Source organism: Pinus tabuliformis, chromosome 5_2 (assembly GCF_031772625.1).
Source record: "Pinus tabuliformis cultivar Carrire ecotype Pingquan chromosome 5_2, CPIR1, whole genome shotgun sequence".
Taxonomy (NCBI): Eukaryota; Viridiplantae; Streptophyta; class Pinopsida; order Pinales; family Pinaceae; genus Pinus; species Pinus tabuliformis.
This window is the reverse complement of record NC_142306.1, coordinates 320319263-320339115: the sequence shown is the minus strand read 5'-3', so window position 1 is coordinate 320339115 and position 19853 is coordinate 320319263. Positions and strand designations below refer to the sequence as shown.

General features: G+C 41.1%; 1 protein-coding gene across 1 annotated transcript in view; it reads right to left on the bottom strand.

The window, feature by feature from the left end:
* The window catches only part of LOC149158794 (Putative N-acetyl-gamma-glutamyl-phosphate reductase), a 233389-nt gene that overhangs the window by 170815 nt on the left and 42721 nt on the right, over positions 1–19853 (bottom strand). The window contains exons 4-6 of the mRNA XM_089436316.1: positions 12875–12961; positions 12553–12603; positions 12375–12446 (exon numbers count right to left, since the gene is read on the bottom strand). Of these exons, the coding sequence (XP_089292442.1) occupies positions 12375–12446; positions 12553–12603; positions 12875–12961 (210 nt within the window). The remainder of the gene's footprint in view (positions 1–12374; positions 12447–12552; positions 12604–12874; positions 12962–19853) is intronic.

The following is a 19853-nucleotide window of genomic DNA, read 5'->3' as shown; positions in this document are numbered from 1 at the left end:
TTCACAGATGCAGATTGGGCAGGTAATTCAGTAGACCAGAAAAGTATCTCCTGGTATTGCTTCAACGTTCAATCAGTTATGATCTCTTGGTGCAGCAAGAAGCAGAACTCGATAGCTCTAAGCTCAGCAAAAGCAGAATATATGGCGGCCAACACAACTACGTGTGAAGCTATATGGCTTAGAAAATTGCTTGAGAGTTTGTTCAAGAAGAGGATGGAAGTGACCAATACTTTCTACAATAATCAGAGTTGTATTAAACTCTCTGAGAATCCAATATTTCATGATCGGTTGAAACACATTGATATCAGATGTCACTTTATCAAAGACTGTGTTCAACGTGGGGCAGTACAGCTGCAGCCTGCAGTATGTCCCCACATGAAATCAAGTAGCAGACGTACTCACAAAAGCTCTAGGAAGAGCTAAGTTCATCCAATTCAGGGAGCAAATGGGTATGGTAGACAACCCGTTTCAATAGCAGAAATAGATGGTTTCTCAGTTGCAACAGAAGCAGATGAGAGGGTTGCAGTGCAGATGCAAAGCTAACAATGGCAGGGCCAGCAACAGCACAGATGCAGCGTTTGCGTAGTAGTTGGTGGGCAGTGATGTCAGAGTCTCAGACATCAGCAATGCAGAGGGTGATGTTACAGAGTCATAGTGATGCTTCAGTAGGTTGCATTACTAGAGCACATTCCTCGCTAAGAGGGAGTGTTAATTTCTGTTGACTTCAAATGTGCTCTAAGTCTCAAAATTTGTAGGGAGCTTTGGATACAGGTATTCCAGAATACCCAGAAATCGTTTTGGGAAATTCCATCTGGAGACAGTTTTATTAAAATAATTAATTATTTTTAATGGATGCCTAAGTCTAAACTTAGGAAATTAAAATAATTAAAGGGTATTAATTAAACTAAGGGTGAATCTTCTAGAAGAAGAGGAGGATCAAGTCAAAATGATTTGAACCATTGATTAGAATCTAATTTGGGTTGTTGATTGATCAATGAGAGGATTATAAGAAGGACTTCAATGGGCATTTGGAAATTGAACCAGGCAGATACTCAATTGCCCAAGTAGATCGATTTTCTCACTGGCTGAAGTTCGGCAGGAGAAAATCAAATCAAAGGGAGAGTTGTAGGTTGGAGAGAGAGGGTATCAGTAATAGCCAGGAGTGCAGGAAGCAAAGAGAAGACACAGAGCAAAGGAGGGACAGCGCAAAGGCAGTGACGCTGGGACTGCGTAGTCACTGCGGAAAAGGTGACGCAGTGAGGGCAGCACGTCCTCTCCAGAGTCAGAATTTCATTGTGAAGCGTGAGAAAATTGTTTGTAAAATTTCTCACAGAAATTCCTCTTCCATTCGATTGGTTGTATCTTGTACATGAGATTTTGCCGAAGATTAATTAAGAAACCCTCATCTGTTGCACTAGTTTTCCAACATTGGGTTTTTCCGAGGACAAGTCCAAAAATAACTGTGTAATTGTGATTGTACTTGTGCTAGTATTTTTCCTTACATTTACTTTCTATGTATTTGAATTGTGAAGGTTGCAGTAGAATTTATTTCGTTATTTGTTGTAGAAACACTGTGAATAACTTATTTCTAAATTAATAAGTGGAAGAAATAATATCAGCCACTGCCTTGAATTTTGTTGATTGAAGATTGAAGATTGAAGAGGCTAACTTGATGGAGTGGAAAAGGTCGTTGTCTTGGTCTTGGTTGTCTCACTTTGATTTGAATCTACTAAGGAAGAGTTTGACTGGGTTTTCCCCTTGTTAGGAGTTTTGGGCCTGGTTATGTGCCTATCTCTCATGTCCTACTTTGTGATCTTCTTGTTTGGCATTGGCGTTGATGATGTAAAGAACTCTAATGTAATAAAGAAGAACTAAATAATACCACAAGAACTTGTCAAAGTAAGAGAAATCAAGCGAAAGGAAGCCTAATCATTCTATGTTATAATTCTCAACAAAATAGGCCTGCGGCCATGCCTTAAAATGCTCAAAACCCTAGCGGCTAGCTAAACCAAGCATTCAAATCAAATTCGAGCCCCAAAAAAAAGAATTTATCTACAAGCCTGCAAAAGCCAAATCCAAGCCAAAAAAAAAGGTTGAGAAATAATTCCAAATTATTTGCAAATTTTTTTAATATAAAACCCTTAGAAAAAACTAAATTTGCAATATGAAATAGCCCTCCTAGGGCTTGCTGCCTTCAAAAAATGTTGAGAATTGAAGGAAAAAGGCTTGATGGTGATGGATCTAGGCCTTAAGAGGCTATATCTGCCCCTAAAATACTCGCGACCTTGAAGAATAGCTTGACTGCCATCAAGAAATGCCAAAGCTAGCCCTAAACCTTAGCCGTCTAGGCTAGGTGAGGGCTAAATCCCTCAAAAATTCGACCTCCCCTTCAAATCTACAATAAGATAGCAAGAGAACCAAGAAAAATATATACAAAATTGAAGGAAATATGTGCAAGGTTAGGAGGAATATATACACAAGATTTTTTTACAGTTTTAATAATACAAACTCATTAGAATAGCGGATCTATCAATTTATAGCACAAAAATAGAGATTGAAGATTTAAAAAAAAAATTACATGAATGGCAAGGAAAACCCCCTTCAACAATTTTTTATGATGGGTATTTAAGGAATCCCACTATGGGTTCTTAGTTGCTATGAGCCAAGGAGTTGAATGTTCAAACAAGAACTACTTCAAATGCCTGGCACTTGATCACATAAATATTTCCTACACAATCTCGAAAGATATTGTTAGATTGACCAGGGTTGAATGGTACCGAGGGAAGGAGATCCAATGGTTCAAACAAGAAACACCAAATCTACCCAACCAGCGATACTTCCCCAATCCAAATAGAGGTACAAAAAAGTAACCACTATATCCAAATGGCTAATGAACATAACCAATTAAAATGTATGTAGGAATTAAAACCATAATAACCAATATACATTACAACAACAAGTTGAACAGATACACCAATAGTTTCGAGTCTCGACCTCAAAGACTTTGCTTTTAATTAATCAGAAAATATTATAGAGCTTCTAGAGCCAATACACCATCCAAAGATGTTACAATGAGGAGCCTTAGGCTTCCTTATATAGAAAATAGAGGGATTTTGTTAAAATTGGCAACTATGGCCAAACTCCATGTGGGTCATCTTATTAATGGCAGCTGGTATTTTTGTTGGATCCCTCTCATCGAGAGGTGTAAGGTTGATCTAAAGATCATCCAACTCCGATAAGTATTCATGGAGATATGAATTTATTAGTGTTATGGGACAATTCGTCAAAGTCGGCCAGCAACCAAATAACCCACACATGTGCTCAACGTTTTAGTATAAAAGGAGATGACTTGAAAGTCATTTCTCACATGCTTCACTCTTGATTTCTCTCCACTTGTTTTGGGTTTTAGTGTGAGAGAAATCTAGGAGGAAGTGGCCCTAAGACGCAGGAGGAAAGGAGAGTTACAATCTGCCCTAGCCGCAGTCAAGAAGAAGATATACGCTGTCCTAACCTAGAGGACGTAGTCATGAAGAGATGCCCTAATCCTCCACGCTGTCTCAAGGGTAACCTAGCCGCAGTCAAGAAGAGGATATACGCTGTCCTAAATATAAGTATGATGCCCTAACCGCAGTCTAGACTAGGAGGTGAAACTGCTGTCCAAGCCATGCACTTATCCGCAATCAAAGAAGGGCTAACGCTGCCCTAAACGAAGTCTTACAAGAAGGGTTATAACCGCAGCTTTTGGAGGAACCATAGCTGGAGTAAAACATGCCCTAGCCGCAGAGAATAGAAGGTATAATGCAGCCCTTAGACACAGCTAACAGCAAGGCAGTTTAAGGACCGTTCTAGGGCTCATTGAAGGATATCCGAACTATGGTTAGAAGGCTGAAGTGTTAAGGGCTAAACGTTGTTGTGTTGAGCATAACCAAAAGCCAATTGCTGTTGTGCTAGGCCTCAGGCCATAGCACCACAGCTGGGCTTGCGTTGAGCTGTTAAGAGCTGTCATATACCCTATGGCAGCAACCTAGCAAGGAAGGAGTTCACCTTCAGCAAGCCACAGTCTTTCAAGGTTTGTTTGGGGCAGATTGGAGAACATTAAGGTTACTGCAATATGCACTAACAAACAGGGTTGGAGCAGCATGCCAAAGTGTGAAGACTGTTGATGATAAAGGCTGCCCAAAATACATGGAATAGTATGACAGCAGTATGGCAAACATGGAATAGCAATGACAGTGGGACAGCAGCAATGGCATAGTGCAATGATGGCACAACGGGACAGCAGCAACAGCAAAGTGACCCATGAAGTTTGAATGCATACTAATGTGATAGTACAACAAGATGCATGGGCAGCATAATAGCACCGATGACATGTGGCAGCAAAAGCACATTGGGACAGTTGTAGCAATGCTAAACAGTGGGACAGCAACATGGTGTTGCAAGGGACAGCAGCATGGTAAGTGGTACAGCAGGACATGGTGCTTGTTGGAGCTTGGTACTTGGGACAACAAGCTATGACATGGCACAGCAATGTTAAACGATGGGACAGCAAGGACATGGTGCTTGCATAGGACAGCAAGCAATCATGGTGCAGCAGTATGATGCATGCAGCATGGTAATGAGGTCCAGCATAGTGATGATGGGTGCAACACGATGCAGCATAGTGAGGTGCAGCATGATGACAAGGTGCAGCACTATGATGGGTGATGGAGTCACCTGGGAGAATCAGTTGAAGCAGCATGTCTTCAACTGAGTTCAGCTACCTCATGTATCATCTACTTAGAGATGATCTATGCTCTTATTTAAAATAAGTCAAAGTGTTGACTTCTGTTGTACTATCTCTCTCTCTCTCTGCTGAACTATTGAAAAACATATAAGAAGAATTGATCAAGGGTTTCCCCACATTGGGGTTTGTCCATGGCTAGCGCCACATCTTGTGTCCCCTTGTCTTGGCTTGTCTTCTGCGATTTATGTTTATGTTCTATCTGCAGTTTATTTTAATGCTGATGTGGTTGCTAATCTGGAAAAGATAATGAGCTAACTGTGAAAATTGAAATAAATTGCTCTAAGCATAGAATATACCTAAAATTAACAAATTTAGATCCCCTCAAAGTGGAAAACGGCTAGGTCCAAAGATGTGCACAAATTTGACTTGATCCTGAAGAATAACAGCTAGTTGATGCTTGATCCATGCCAAAATTAAATCCTAACCCTTGATCTCAAAGATAAAATTCGAACTTGTTGATGAAGGCTTTGATCCTGGTCCAGAATATATTTTTTCCAACTTTTTCTCCTTAAAAATGCTCTTTGACTTAACCACCGAAGTCCAAAGGCTCGATTTTCCTTAAAAAATCAAATTTTTATCATAAATAGAGAGTCAGAAAATATATTTCTCGAAATTCCCACATTCTCTTTAACCAACTAGACCCAGAAAATCGATTTTTCTCGACAAATAATTCTTTCTAGCCCGATCAATTTTTTTTGTGGGATTTTCTACTTTGCAAATAAGTTCTTCAAATTTAATTCTTCCAAGGGAAAGTCCACTTCCTCCAAAAAAACGCTTTTCCACTTGGAGAGAATTTTTACTTTCTCACATTTTTATTTTTTGACCATTTTCTGGCTAAATTTTTCTCATTTTTTGCCAAAAAATAAATTAAAATGACACTACAGGGGATTAAACACATATTTCACCCTCAAAGTGGATCTAAAAAAATATTTAAGCGATGATGTCTAATTATGATTAATCATCCACCTAAAATATTCCTAGACAACATTTTTTATATCAAGTATTACATAGACATCCCATACAAAGGGGAATTTTAACAATTAAAACATGACCTCTAGACTGTTGATTTCTGGTAGCATCGGATGTGCTCTAAGCCTCAAAATTTGCAGGGAGGCTAGGATACATGTATTCTAGAATACCCAGAAATTGTTTTGTGAAATTCCACCTGGAGACAGTTTTATTAAAATAATTAATTATTTTTAATGGATGCCTAAGTATAAACTTAGGAAATTAAAATAATTAAAGGGTATTAATCAAACTGAGGGTGAAACTTACCCAGATGCGGGTGGCATTCAAAGTTATAAATGAAGAGCCGCACAATACAGGCAGCTGGCCTGGCAGATGGCGAGCGGACGGTCCTTACGACATGCGTCATGGGCTGGCAAATTGATTTAAGGGCAGGCGAAATTAATACAGAGCAGTCTCGAATGTTGGTCTTGCAGTCAGGCATTAATGCGCGCCTGGTTTATGTGCAAACAGGTTGGTTTATTGGTATGGATCCGCTCATTGCGCATGTCTCAGTTACTGGTTCTTTTTATTGTGGAGCAGAACCGCTTCCGCACCCCTGCTTGGTCTTTCGAATTTGGTTGCTCGCCTGGGTTTGGAAACTCTCTGGAATCTTCTGCGCTCCTACTGTAATCGGCTTGCTTTGCCTCAATCCCTCTCTCGGTCCATCAGCACTTCTGAGTATGCCTCGACGCCGAGGTATCCCGCGCAGAGGTAGCCATACCGGGAACAGAGGTCGCCCTTCTCGTCCTGCTCCACAGAATGTTGTCCCCATAGCCTCAGCCTCCCCTTCTTCTCCGCCCCTGGGTCAAGCTAGGCCTCTCCCGAATAATTCATTCCAGACCTCCAGGTTTACTTTTCAAAGCAGGCTCAACAGGCCTGTATTGACAGCAAGCATCACCATCATTCTCGCGGAGGAGGAGAATAATCATGTCAGCTCGGCTCCAACCACCTCCTCCCACTCTCAGGAAGACAGTGTTCTGCAAGGGGATATGACAGGGATGGTATTCCATGCGGACAATATGCAGGAGGACACCCCTGTTTCTGAAGTGCCTCAGCAGCCCGTCAATCCGACTCAGAGCGACATTTTGGCCTGTGGGCCGTCTCAGCGTGCCGGTTGCATTCTAAATCTGGTGACCACTCCTGAAGGCAGAGCAGAGGGACAAGATGAAAGCGGCTTCATTACCTGGGTAGCCTCTTCCAGCCAGGTGGAGAGGGACACGCCGGATTCACCGCAGCATGCAGACTAAACCTGTCTCTTCACTGCCGGGTGGCCTTCTTGCCTATATGCTATGCAATTTTGATTTTGTGTCGTTGTTTCTGAGTTTATGTGTCTCTGTCTGGTTCATGATCTTGCTACAGGACGTGGCAACTGCCAATATGGGTTATGTTTTTTGTTATAATTATGGCTATGCTAGTTACTTTTGTGCTTTTGTGGTCAATGGGGGGCATGACGGAATTAGTCCTAGTAAAATCTTTCAGTGTGTCAGGGCCCAAATACAAAATTTTGAAGTCTGTACTGTGAATTTGGCAGAAAGCCTAAACTGTAATATCTCTGAGTTTCTGGTTGAGGAATGGCCTCGGCCTCCTCTGAGGTCTTGACCTCATTGTATATATCCTTTTTCCTTTTTTAATAGGATTAGTATTTACGAAGAAAAAAAAAACTGAGGGTGAAACTTCTAGAAGAGGACAGAGATCAAGTCCAAATGATCTGAGCCATTGATTACAATCTAATCTGGATCGTTGATTACTCAACTGGAGGATTATAAGAAGGACTTCGGTGGGCATTTGAAAAACACATCGAAGAGAGATCAAATTTCTCAAAGAGAGCAGCGCAGCAGTTGCTAAAGAGAAGATCGAAGTGATTTCCTGCAATGAGGGGCAGGGATAGTTTCCGGGGGGGTAGTTTTCCTGGACCGGAGAGTACAAGGTAGAGAGGGCAGAGAGACGTCCAGAGAAGCTAACGCAGGGCCACGCAGAGCTACGTTGTGGCAGCGCAGAGCTTCAGAGTGAGATCGAATTTTTCCCGAGGAACGGTCAGAATCTAGAACCGAGGTGTGAGACCGGGAGGCCTGAGAGCTGAAGTTACCAGCCAGGAGAGGATCAGAAGGAGGTGCAACGCAGTCCCAGCTGCAATGACTGCACAGGCTGGACGTAGTACTGCGCAGAGGCAGCGTAAAGGCTCATCTCCAACACAGATCAGTGTTGGTTCTTCCAGTGACAGGGTGAGATCATCTCACTACTCTTTTTGTCCGGTTTCTCTCTATATCGAATAGCCAGTTGGGCATCCAACGAATTGTATTCAGAAAACTACTTCTTAATAATACAAACCATCAGCTATTGCACCGGTTTTCCCACATTGGGTTTTTCCAGGGACATTTGTCCAAAAATAAGAATGTCATGTGTTGTGTATTTCTTTCTTGCTCAGTTTCTTCTCTTGTTTCTGCATTTAATTTAACTGGTGAAGGCTAGAGTGTATTAGTTTCGGTATTTGCTATAGGATGCAGTAAATAATTTGTTCAATAATTTAACAAATAGAAGATACTTTATCAGTTGTCGTAGTAGAAATTTGGGTCTTCCAAATTTTCACATGGTATCAAAGCGCAGGTGAAGCAAGGGAGCAGAGCCAGAAGAGCTCAGCACTGACGAACAAGAGGGAAGTCGAGGTGCTGCATAGGTAGCAAATCGAATCCCGAAGGGATTGCGCAGTCCAGGCCAGGAGGGCAAATTTTTCGTGGGAAAACCTCTTTCTAAGTGAGTCGACAAAGAGAACTATTTCCAGATCAAAGTTTTCCAGTGTCGGAGGGAGCAACGCAGAGCAGTTTTCTGGTGAGAAGCAGTTTTCTACAGCAGTTGTTGGGGTAGAAAAAGCGTCAGAAGGAAGAAGGAGACATTGTTGAGGGAATTTCTTCCTCAGAGAATTCCTAGCGAAGGAATTTGCTTTCTCTATTGCTAAGCAGCAGCAAAAAGGAGCAGATATACTAACTCCAGCAGAGAGTGCGTAGCCTAGCCTAGTGCTGCACAGAGGAGAGAGGAGGCAGTTCGACATTTCGATACCAAAGATGGCAGCTAATGTGTTAAGAGATCAAGATCGATTGGATGGTGCATCCAACTATGTGATCTGGAAGGCAAGGATCTCATGTCTTCTGGATGAACACAATCTCAAAACCTATGTCAACAGTGTGGTAGTTGTACCCGCGGATCCAGATCCGCTCAAGAATTACAAGGGTGAGATGGCAAAGGCCAAGCGATTGATCCTCGACGAAGTGAGAGATCACGTAGTGTGTCACAGTGTCGGCAAGGATACTGCCCAACAGATGTGGGAAGCATAGCTGAGGTGTTGACCCCATAGCTGCCAACGAGGAAGCTTTATCAGGAACGGTTCAGGAAACCCAAGACTCGTTGGCAGCTATGGGGTCAACACCTCAGCCTACCGAGATGGTGAGGTTGGCCCTAAATTTTGTTTCAAAAGAATGACAAGTATTTGTCCAAAGCATCCTAGGCAGAGAGAGATTGCTAGATTGGGAAAGGATGTGGGCCGCTCTTCAGCAAGAAGAGATTAGAAGAGACTTAGTCAAGCGCAAAATTGATAGCAGCAGCAGCAGTGGGACGAAGCCCAAGGAGGAGGAAGAAAATGCAGCCCTTGCATCTAAGGGGCAGGAGGAGGAGCGGAGGCAGAAGAAGGACGTCTCGAAGATCAAGTGTTTTCGATGTGGTGAATTTGGTCACTACACTACTCAGTGTCCTCTCAAGAAGGACAAGGACAAGAAGCATGATCCGAAGGCTGCATCCACAAAGATCGGGGAGGAAGAGTTTGCCATGATTGCCCATATACATCCAGGGGAGAGGTGGGGTGATCTAGTACTATAGTTCGAAAGAACTACGATGGGCAGCGTCCTTGAGGAGTCCACCTCTTGGATCAATACCTTGCTACGGGAGCCCATATCAGAAGTAGCAATATGGATCGGGTCAGTTGGTGTAGAGGAGTGTCGGAGTGATAGTTGCAGTGACTAGAAGCGCCAGAGACTGAGAAGCGTAGAGCAGAATTGGCAGCAGTGCAGTTGGCACAGTGCAAAGTCAGCAGCAACAAAGAGGCTTCAGAGGGTCAGCGCAGAAACTAGCAGACAGCAACAGATGCATCATGTTGAACACCTGTTCAGTAATTTTGGATGGTTTTTCATTGTTGATGCAGTAGAAGTAGCAGTTAGAGAAGGTTGCAGTGCAGATGCAATGTTGTCAGTGGCAGTGCCAGCAGCAGCACATATGTAGAACTTATGAAAGTTGCAATACAGATGCAGTGTTGGCAGTGGCAGAGTCAGCAGCAGTACAGATGCAGCATTTGCGCAGTAGTTGGTAGGCAGCAATGTCAGGCATCAACAGCGCAGAAGGAAATGTTACAGAGATGGGTGATGGTTCAGCAGGTTGCATTACTAGAGCACATTGTTGGCTAAGAGGGAGTGTTGATTTCTGGTAGCATCGGATGTGCTCTAAGCCTCGAAATTTGCAGCGAGGCTAGGACACATGTATTCCAGAATACCCAAAAATCGTTTTGGGAAATTCCACCCAGAGACAGTTTTATTAAAATAATTAATTATTTTTAATGGATGCCTAAGTATAAACTTAGGAAATTAAAATAATTAAAGGGTATTAATCAAACTGAGGGTGAAACTTCTAGACGAAACAGAGATCGACTCCAAATGATCTGAGCCATTAATTAGAATCTAATATGGGTCGTTGATTACTCAACTCGGGGATTATAAGGACTTCGATGGGCATTTGGAAAGCACATCGAAGAGAGATCAAGAGATTGAATTTCTTAGAGAGAGCAGCGCAGCAGTTGCTATAGAGAAGATCGAAATGATTTCCTCCAGTGAGGGGCAGGGATAGTTTTCGGGGGACATTTTCCTGGACTGGAAGTACAAGGCAGAGAGGGCAGAAAGACGTCCAGAGAAGTTGATGCAGGACCACGTAGAGCTACGTTGTGGCAGCGCAGAGCTTTAGAGGGAGATTGAAATTCTGCTGAGGAACAGTGAGGATCTATTACCGCAACCTGGGTATGAGACCAAGAGGCCTAAGAGCTGAAGTTCCCAAGCAGCAAAGGATCAGAAGGAGGTGCAGCGCAATGCTAACTGTAGTGACGTAGTGACTGTGTAGGCTTGACACAGTACTACGCAGAGGCTTATCTCCAGTGATAGGGTGAGATCATCTCACTACTCTTTTTGTCCAGTTTCTTTCTGTATCGGATAGCCAATTGGGTATCCAACGAATTGTATTCAAAAAACTATTGCTTAATAATACAAACACTCAGCTGCTGCACTGGTTTTCCCGCATTGGGTTTTTCCAGGGACATTTGTCCACAAATAACGGTGTCATGTGTTGTGTATTTTTTTCTTGCTTAGTTTCTTGTTTCCGCATTTAATTTAATTGGTGAAGGCTGTAGTGTATTAGTTTCGGTATTTGCTGTAGGATGCAGAAAAGAATTTGTTCAATAATTTAACAAATAGAAAATACTTAATCAGTTGCTGCAGTAGAAATTTGGGTCTTCCAAATTTTCACATAGACACAACAGATTTCTGCGACACATGACAAATGATCTAGTATGGTAAAAATACATAGACTCGATAACGCTAGGACTACACCTGAGACCTTACCATCGAGCCCCACTCTAGCTTTGGGGTATGTGTGGGAGAAAAACTCTACCAATTATTTGGGTTCGAAAACACGAATAATTGGCAGAGGGTAAAAAATTACCTAGAGTGAAACTCTTTGCTAAGAATCAAAGGCTTCCCTAGATGTTTTTACATGGCTTCATAGTCATATTAGAATCATTACAATGGCCACGCACGGCTGGAGAATTTGGATTACAACTTTTGACAAAAATGTCGAATGATTAATGATGATCTCTGGCTGCTTGACTGTTCGAACATGATGGAATGCTTTGAAAAAAATGTGTACTGCTACAGGTTAGTTGACATAGAGTGGTCAACACTACCATTTTCTTTGACAAGGAATATGTCAGCTTTTACACCATTTGTTTTCAAGATTTGCCCCCCGATGTCTAGCATTCTCATTGTATCATTTTACTCACACTATCTTACCAATTTGCTAGACTACAGTTTATAGTCTTTTGTTTTCAGCATTGATCTAGGAGTTTCTTTTGCACTCCTACATTGTATTTAGTATTTACCCTAGCTATACCTTTTAGTCCATTGACCTACTTTTCTGGTCATTTGATGGACATTGATAAAATTATCTTATCTAAATCGTAATTACAGCAAACCATAGTTAATCAACCTCATTACGCTGTCTTATGTGGTACTATTTAAAGGGATTACTTTTACAGTCCCATTAACCAGTATGGTTATTCATGGGTATTAAGATGGTTTCATTTCGTCTGAGCAAACAGGAGTTTCTACCTGTAAGCCAATACCTTCCCCATATGAGTATATAGTATATACTTCATGTAAGCTTGTGACAGATGATGTGAATTCTTGTATTGTAATACCAGATATTTAATCAAAGTGTTTTTGCTCTTGTGCAGAAAAAGGGCTTTCAATCAGAATGCCAAACCAAGCAGCAAATGTACCTGTAAATCCTGTGCTCTATGAGGTTGATTATACCATTCTTCATATTGACTAGTATCACGCAGTCGGAAGTCCTGTACATCAGTACTGTCAACATGTACATTCTAGGGCATCTTCACAACATAATATTGTATTAAATATATCACAAATAGAATTGTATTATTAAGGTGAGAAACATACCGCAGAAAGATCTACGACCTTTAATGTTGTTGGAAGTGAGGCAACTATTTCCTGCATACAAAGAGCCAAGTTAACAGACTATTCAAACACAAATTCAACATTACCTTCACAGTACTTGAAAAGATTATTATCTCCTACATGGTGAATTATGAATTTTGCACTACATAATATCAAAATTGAACAGACTGGACAACATTAGAAAATAGGGATAAGTCTTCTGCATATTTAAAATTGCAGAAAGGTAAACAAACTTTCAATATCTTTGTTTAAATCCCATATTGCCAACAATGTATAAAAAAATAAAATGAGGTAAGGGAGATACCTGTGTCGTTCCATGTGGCAAACAACAAAACACAGCATCAACTTTTGAAAAGTCTGCATCCTTTATAGCAACCATATCTGGAAGGTCCTGCATTTTTATTATGATTCACTCAGATATAATGTTGCAATGTCTCACTACAAATTGCAATGAATTTCATATTGGAATTAGTAAATACTCGAAATGAAAAACCCAAATCTTGTTAAACATATGTACCCAGCCTACAAATACAATTTCATCCACTTGTTATGTCCCTTAAGATAAAATAAAAAATAAATTAAAATAAAAAAGAGATATCTTTGAGAGGATCCACCATTGTCAAGGTAGTACCAAATGGTGATGTAGAATTTCAAGTGAGCCCCTGCATTGGGATTGTGTGGAAGTTGGCAGTCGAAACTGTTGGGATAAAAATTTCATAACTAGCACTTGTTATCGTGTGTGGGGCAGAAAAGACAATTGGGTCAATATGGTCAAGAATATAGAGAGTGTATGCCTAGAGAATTAAGACAAAGTATGTAATTTATGTTAATTCTGAAGAAAATGATTTTGAAGAGGGTTTGGATCTAAGTCACATGGTTCAGGTTCGAGTTCGGGTTCAGCAAGTATTTGGTTCAGTTCGAGTTTGAAATTTTTTATGAGGTTCAACATTAGGTACGTCTAGAATCTAGATACATTTTTTATATATAGAAACTTTAAAATGAAATATAGCATAAAATAGTAAGAAATCAAAATCAATAAACATAAAAAATGCTATCATGGACTTGCAACCTGCAAGGATAGATTACAAGCTTCAGTTGTGACATGAGGTCATCAGCTTCAGCTATGGACTTGGTTCGCCGCTCCTCGAAATTTTTTACGTTCACCAAATTTCGAACCTCAAAGTTGTAGTTCGGCGAACCATGTGACATAGATTTGAATTAACCATATCTATAATTATAATGAAAAGATAGTCCCAGAGTAACTATGAATCTGATTTGTCTTCAGAACTTAACCTAAAACCTAAGTTTTTTAAAGTGGTAATCGATAAGAGTCACTGTCTAATTTTCTGGGCATAGAACAGAAATATTTTCTGAAACTTGAGCAGCTAGTGGTCATGTGCCAATAGAAATTGTTTTATTTGGAGGCTTCGACTTTGTTTTTATCTCATATAATGTTGGACGGATACTGGTCAAAATTTTAAATCATGGAAACTAAAGAAGTTTGCCAAATGGTCACCCAATCTATGTTCATATTTGAATTTGTCAACAAGAAGTTTGAGAAAAATTCACCTAGCCAAAAACTGTTGATAGAGTTTGCCTTTAAATTGAAATATATATAATAATTAAAATAAACATGTTTTAAATTATATAACTTTACTGATATATTTTTATAAATAAAAATAATACATATTAACTATATATATAAATAAAATGTACATAAATTAAAGACTAAACATAAATAAAATTATACTAATTTAAAACCTATTACTAATTGATGTTAATTTATAACCTAAACTAAACTAGTAAAATAATATTAAAATTATTTAACCCACCCACGATTTATATCATTTGTGTGCAGGCTCGTGAATGGGCAATTCAAGGCAGGGTCTGCCCAACAAATATGAAGGCAAGTTCTGGCAAACAAAGAGATTCATTGATTGTCCGATTCCAGTGCACTTTCAAATTACCCTTCCAATTCTGGCAAGTTGTATGTTGTGAACATTTCAATGGCCATTGGCAACCATAAGGTAAACCATAAAAATAATAGTGTATTCCTTTAACTTTAGAAGTAAACCAATTTCCACAAATTCCCCCTTAAAAGCAATCAATTTACATACAAATTTAATTGCAATAATAATGAAAAAAACAAATCAATCGGCCGAATTTTATGCACGAATTTGAACAGATTTGTTCATTATTCTTTGAAATTCGACCAATTTCAAACTTCATGGTCCAAGGTAGCCAAACAGAGTGACTTAGGCTTGCCATATTTGAATAAAGATGTTTGAACAAACTGATATTGCGAAAAAAGTATGGAGTCAGGCTGATGTCAATGCCTGTTATCTCTTATATCATATGAGGATCGCACATGGGATTTTTATCACATCATTCAGAGATTGGCAGGATGGTACAATAATTCTAGCCTTCTAAAAGTCGGATGTTGGTATGAAGTGTTGGTAGAAGCTACTTAAGTTGTGCACCATGATCTTCATGTTGTCATGTTCGGATTTCGTTCATGCTTTCACCAGGAAGAAGAGCGATGTTCAGCCAATTGTTTTAAAACTTGTATCAAATCTCTTTCTTTTGGGCATGTTACCGCTCAAACTAGCAGGGGGGTTAAAAGGGGATCCTTAAAGGGCAAATGCTAGGCCAAGGGCAACAAATGGAGACTTAGCCCACTGTCACCTCAACTAAGGCTCCCTTCTATTTACAGACTTTCACCGATGGAAGGAGACCCAGTGTGTAAGGAGTCACCAATGAAGGATAAGTCAATGAATGGATATGAGTGACCCAACTAATCCCTTCCCGAAAGAGCTTGAAGAATGGAGCTTGCTTGCTTTCTAAGCAAGGTACTATGTATTTTAGGGAAAGGAAGGGAGGATTTGAAGGTTAGGTTTATGGGATATGACTTGTGAAGGAGTTTCCCAATCCCTAAAATCCTTGTTACAATTGGTATCCTAGATGGTTCTTGAAGAATTGTCTTTTCAAAGGAACGGGACCAAGTGGACCCGGTCTAGGGTATGAGGAAGGAATATAGCAACCGATGATATTCTTACCATAGACAAGGTGGGGGAAGGTATCAAAGAAAGAATTTTCATTTAAAGGTGTTGGTTTGACCCTATGAGGTACTAACCTTGGGGATGCCAGAGCAAAGTTTGATCCTGGAGCTATGGCATGGCTTTTCTCTCAACTCCACGTCGGAATGGCTTCAAAATTGGAGGAGATCTTGAGGAAACACCAACGCAAGAGACCCTAGGAGATTGAACTTTTTGGAGGGCTAGCCTGTCGGGAAATTGATGCCCTAGGTACCCTAGCATGGCTAGACCTGGAAGGAAGTGAAAGAATGTGAATTTTAATGACCAACCTTGGTAGATCGGTGCCTTAGTCTTTGGGAGAATGGAGTCTATGATGAATATAAGTAGGAGTTCTTGGTTCCCAGTCAAGGGGGCCTCAAAACCACTTCACTAGCCCTCTACGTCTAGGAGAAGTAAACTTGCAACTTTTATCTTTTGATGCACAAAGGTAATGGCTTATCAAGGTCAAACTATTTGATAGAATTACCCCTAGGAGATTTCGTTCATATTACATGGCCCATGTATTGAGAGATGCTATAATAGAGACAAAATTCCACAATTTTAAGCAGTAAATGCATGCAGCAATTAGCCCTAAGAATAGCGATAATCCCAATCCAATATATATGACAAAGTAAAACAAGAATAACATTTAAAGCATGCACTTACATGTAATATAATATATCCAACCATCCACAATTTGACAAGAGAGAAGCTCCAAGATAAGATAGACCAATATTCACACATCAAAATTCATCCATAAAGCTCCAATTCATCCACTAAGAAAAAGTGCAAAATTCTCAAAAGAGAGGAGATCCAATCCAAAGTGATGATGAGCAAATGAACTCATCTCACTTGTATTTATACACTAATTAGGAGTTCGAATTAACTTCCTTGGCCTATACAAGCCCCAAAAATAAAATAATGTTCTAATAATTCAACTTTTGGTGACATACCCAAATGCATAATAATCACGAGGTCAAATAATAATCAATGCATGTCGTAGGGCCCTCTAAGAGGCCTAATGAGGTCCATGGGTGCCATAACGAAGAGTAGGACCCTCAAAAGCAGTGGGCAAGGGGTTGGCCCCTTGCAATAACCTGTGGTGTTTCAAATGATATGTGGGGGCACACAAGTGTCGTCGTGGGTCTCCAAACAAATCAAAGATGTCTGTAGATCGCCTGTAAGGGCTAGGATGATGGTGTAGGTGATGCCACATCATCCTACAAGTCTTGGATCATCTGCCAAGTGAATGGTGCAAATCTGGGGCCAACTGGGCATGATGGATCAGGTGCATTTTCCTCGTCCAATAAGTGAACCATGAGCAATCTCTAAATGGATGTGGGGATCCATGGAATGTTGTCTGTTGCTGTGGAGGCCCATGGCTCTCAACACACACCCTAAATGTGTAAATGTAGCCCTCTAGAGAATTAGGACCCTGTACAGGGAGACCAAACCCAAGATGGAGACCATCTGCAATCCTACATAAGATCCAATGCATCCCCTAGCCTTTTAGTACAACAATTCATTAGAGAAATCGAGTAAATGAGCTTACCAATCATGGACCATAGGTGGGGACTTCATAATGGCCTGCCCTTCCGTAATGGGCTTCGGGATGTGCCAATGTCTCCTAAACTCCAAATGGGGTTAACCAAGTATCATATTAGGTGGTTTCTACTTCTAAAGGGGATAATATATTCAAGGTACATCCTTTAAAAGGCGGTGGCATGTGGCAAATAAGTGAATGAAGTAGAGGATGAGAAGGGGTAGCCCCGAGCCATATGTTGGAGTACAAGGGTAGTTAATAAAAGGAAAGCCCACACTTGGGCTTATAATGTATAAGAGGGGGCAATCGTGGTACATGAAGTGCCCCAGCCTTGATTTTTCCACCCTTCTTTATATGCCTTTTGCCTTTTTTATGATTTTCTTTGATTAACTGCTCGGGGCTCAAGGAGTAAGAGCATGATGTATATGATATAGCAGTGAATACCCCCTTTTAAGGTGGGGTGGTTCATTTCCCACCAGGTGTTGGGACAATCATGGGTTCCTATATGATGAAGGAGGTTCATAGAACCTATAGGAACCAAGGTGATGGCCATGATGATGGGGTAGAGCTCATGTATTGGCTTTTACCCACGTACTAAATGTGTTTGTCCCAACCATCTTTTGCATTTTGTGGTACATTTTCTTGTTGAATGTGGTCATATATGCTTTTATTTTTCTTTTTAGCTACATCAACCTCCGGGCTTCATTCCAAGCCATGACCTAAGGTGTCGCCAAGGGGAAGGGGTGAGCTAACCCTATGTGGAGCCAGTGGAGGAATGTGGACCCAAGTGGGAGAAATGATGAATAGGGTAATAATGAGTGGAAAGGGGGTAATATGTGCAGATAAGGGAGCGGGACCACGCAACCAAAATCACGATTTCCCGTGAAATACCATCCCTAAAAACAAATGGTTAGTAAAAGAGATCCCACAGGACTAGAATTCAAGGTTAATATCCAAAAGAGGTCTAAGGGACAAGAGCGCAGACCTAGCCCATTCTTTCTGCGAAATCCCCCCACTAATCCATGCCCATATTTGTCCATGATAAGCAAACTACAATACTCAATTACCAAATGAAAAGACGTACCGTTAGGTTCAGGAGGTGTTGACAGTGCTAGACCCGCCAACATGTCAAGGGGATCTCCCCAGTAAGAAGTCCCAATTAGACCTCAAACCGTTTGGTGTAGGAGTCCCAACAGTGGGTCGTAAGGTAATGCCTTGATCGCAATGTCGCACAAAGGCATGTGAGATAACTTTGTTAGTAGCAAGGGTGTGACCGTTGCAGTGAGTCAAGAAAGCTGAATGAGAGATTCTAACACATGGGGGGTGAGATGAGTGCGCCCCTTGGCAACCTGTAGCAGTACTCAGCTAAGAAGGGAACACACAAGCAAAGATGCATCACAAGCTAGAAAACAGATCAGTCTACAATCCAAAGTGATGGTTAAACCAACAGCACATCTGCAACAAGATTCATATAATTGCACACGAAGCAGTTCATACACAAATACGTAAGTTAAACAACATACTTTGCTAAGCAACCAGAACAGTCCAACTACAAGAACAACATATGCATGAAAATGTGCTAGCTCTTATTATATAAAGAAGTGTAAGTCCCAATCATACAATACATCCATGTAAACCTGCTAGCCCCAACAGTGGAACATTACAGCCACATCCGCTTGCTCCTCCAAAGAGATGAACTAGCTCTTTGCAGTGGAGAAACCAAGGCGCGTTACAATATTGTCCAAGCTTTCTCCAAGATAGTCTTATCAGAAGCTTGGCTGACCAAAAGCCCATAAAATGAGCTATGAGGGAATATTTATAGCAAAGGGTGGGGTGGCCCTTGACAGTCCCCTTTGTGACTGTTCAACTACCCTCGTGACTCTTCACCTACTCTCTAATTGTTACATCCACTATTGACACTTGACTTACACTTGACATGACTCAACATTACAATGCACATGTACCCATGTGAACACAATGGCTTGAGCAAGCCAAACTAAACATCACTCTGACTTAGACAACTAAAGAAGTCCAATTGCTCAACATCCTCGTGTTGATCAACAGTAACATATTGATGCCAAGCTCTGTAGTCTCTGGTAGTGTCTGTGTGTTCCGAGGTGACATTCGTCTGGAACCTAACCTTTGCCTCCATAGCATCCGGGTACACTGCTCGAGCTCCTCTGTCCAACTCATCTTAAAGCATGCGCATCATTGTCTTCAATGTGGCCGAACAAGCAACATACTTGTGCATGATGTCTGCACTGATAGGCAAGTCTAGGCTGGTGGCGATGCGCATCAACTCGTCGAAGTACAAGTCAAGCTCTAGTCGGACCTGCTTCTTGGTCTTCGCTTGGGTGAGAGTCCCAAGTGATGGGATCGCATGTGTGTGCACCACAACATCCATGCTCTTGAATACTCGTGCATGGGAAGCCTGTATGCTAGTGATGAGTTGCGAGAGGTCCTCATAGTTCCAGATCTAACTCCAGATACGTGCTTTCAACTCGACCGCATTTGGCCTCATCATCTTTGGCAAGTGAAGTGGGGCTCCCTTGTACTTCATCGTCCATGTTTGCATGTCATCAACAGCAGCATGTATGTTCGTCAAGATGCGTGCTCTCCTAGCACATCACTGTTGCCATCCGTTGAGATGGATGATCGCCTTGTGC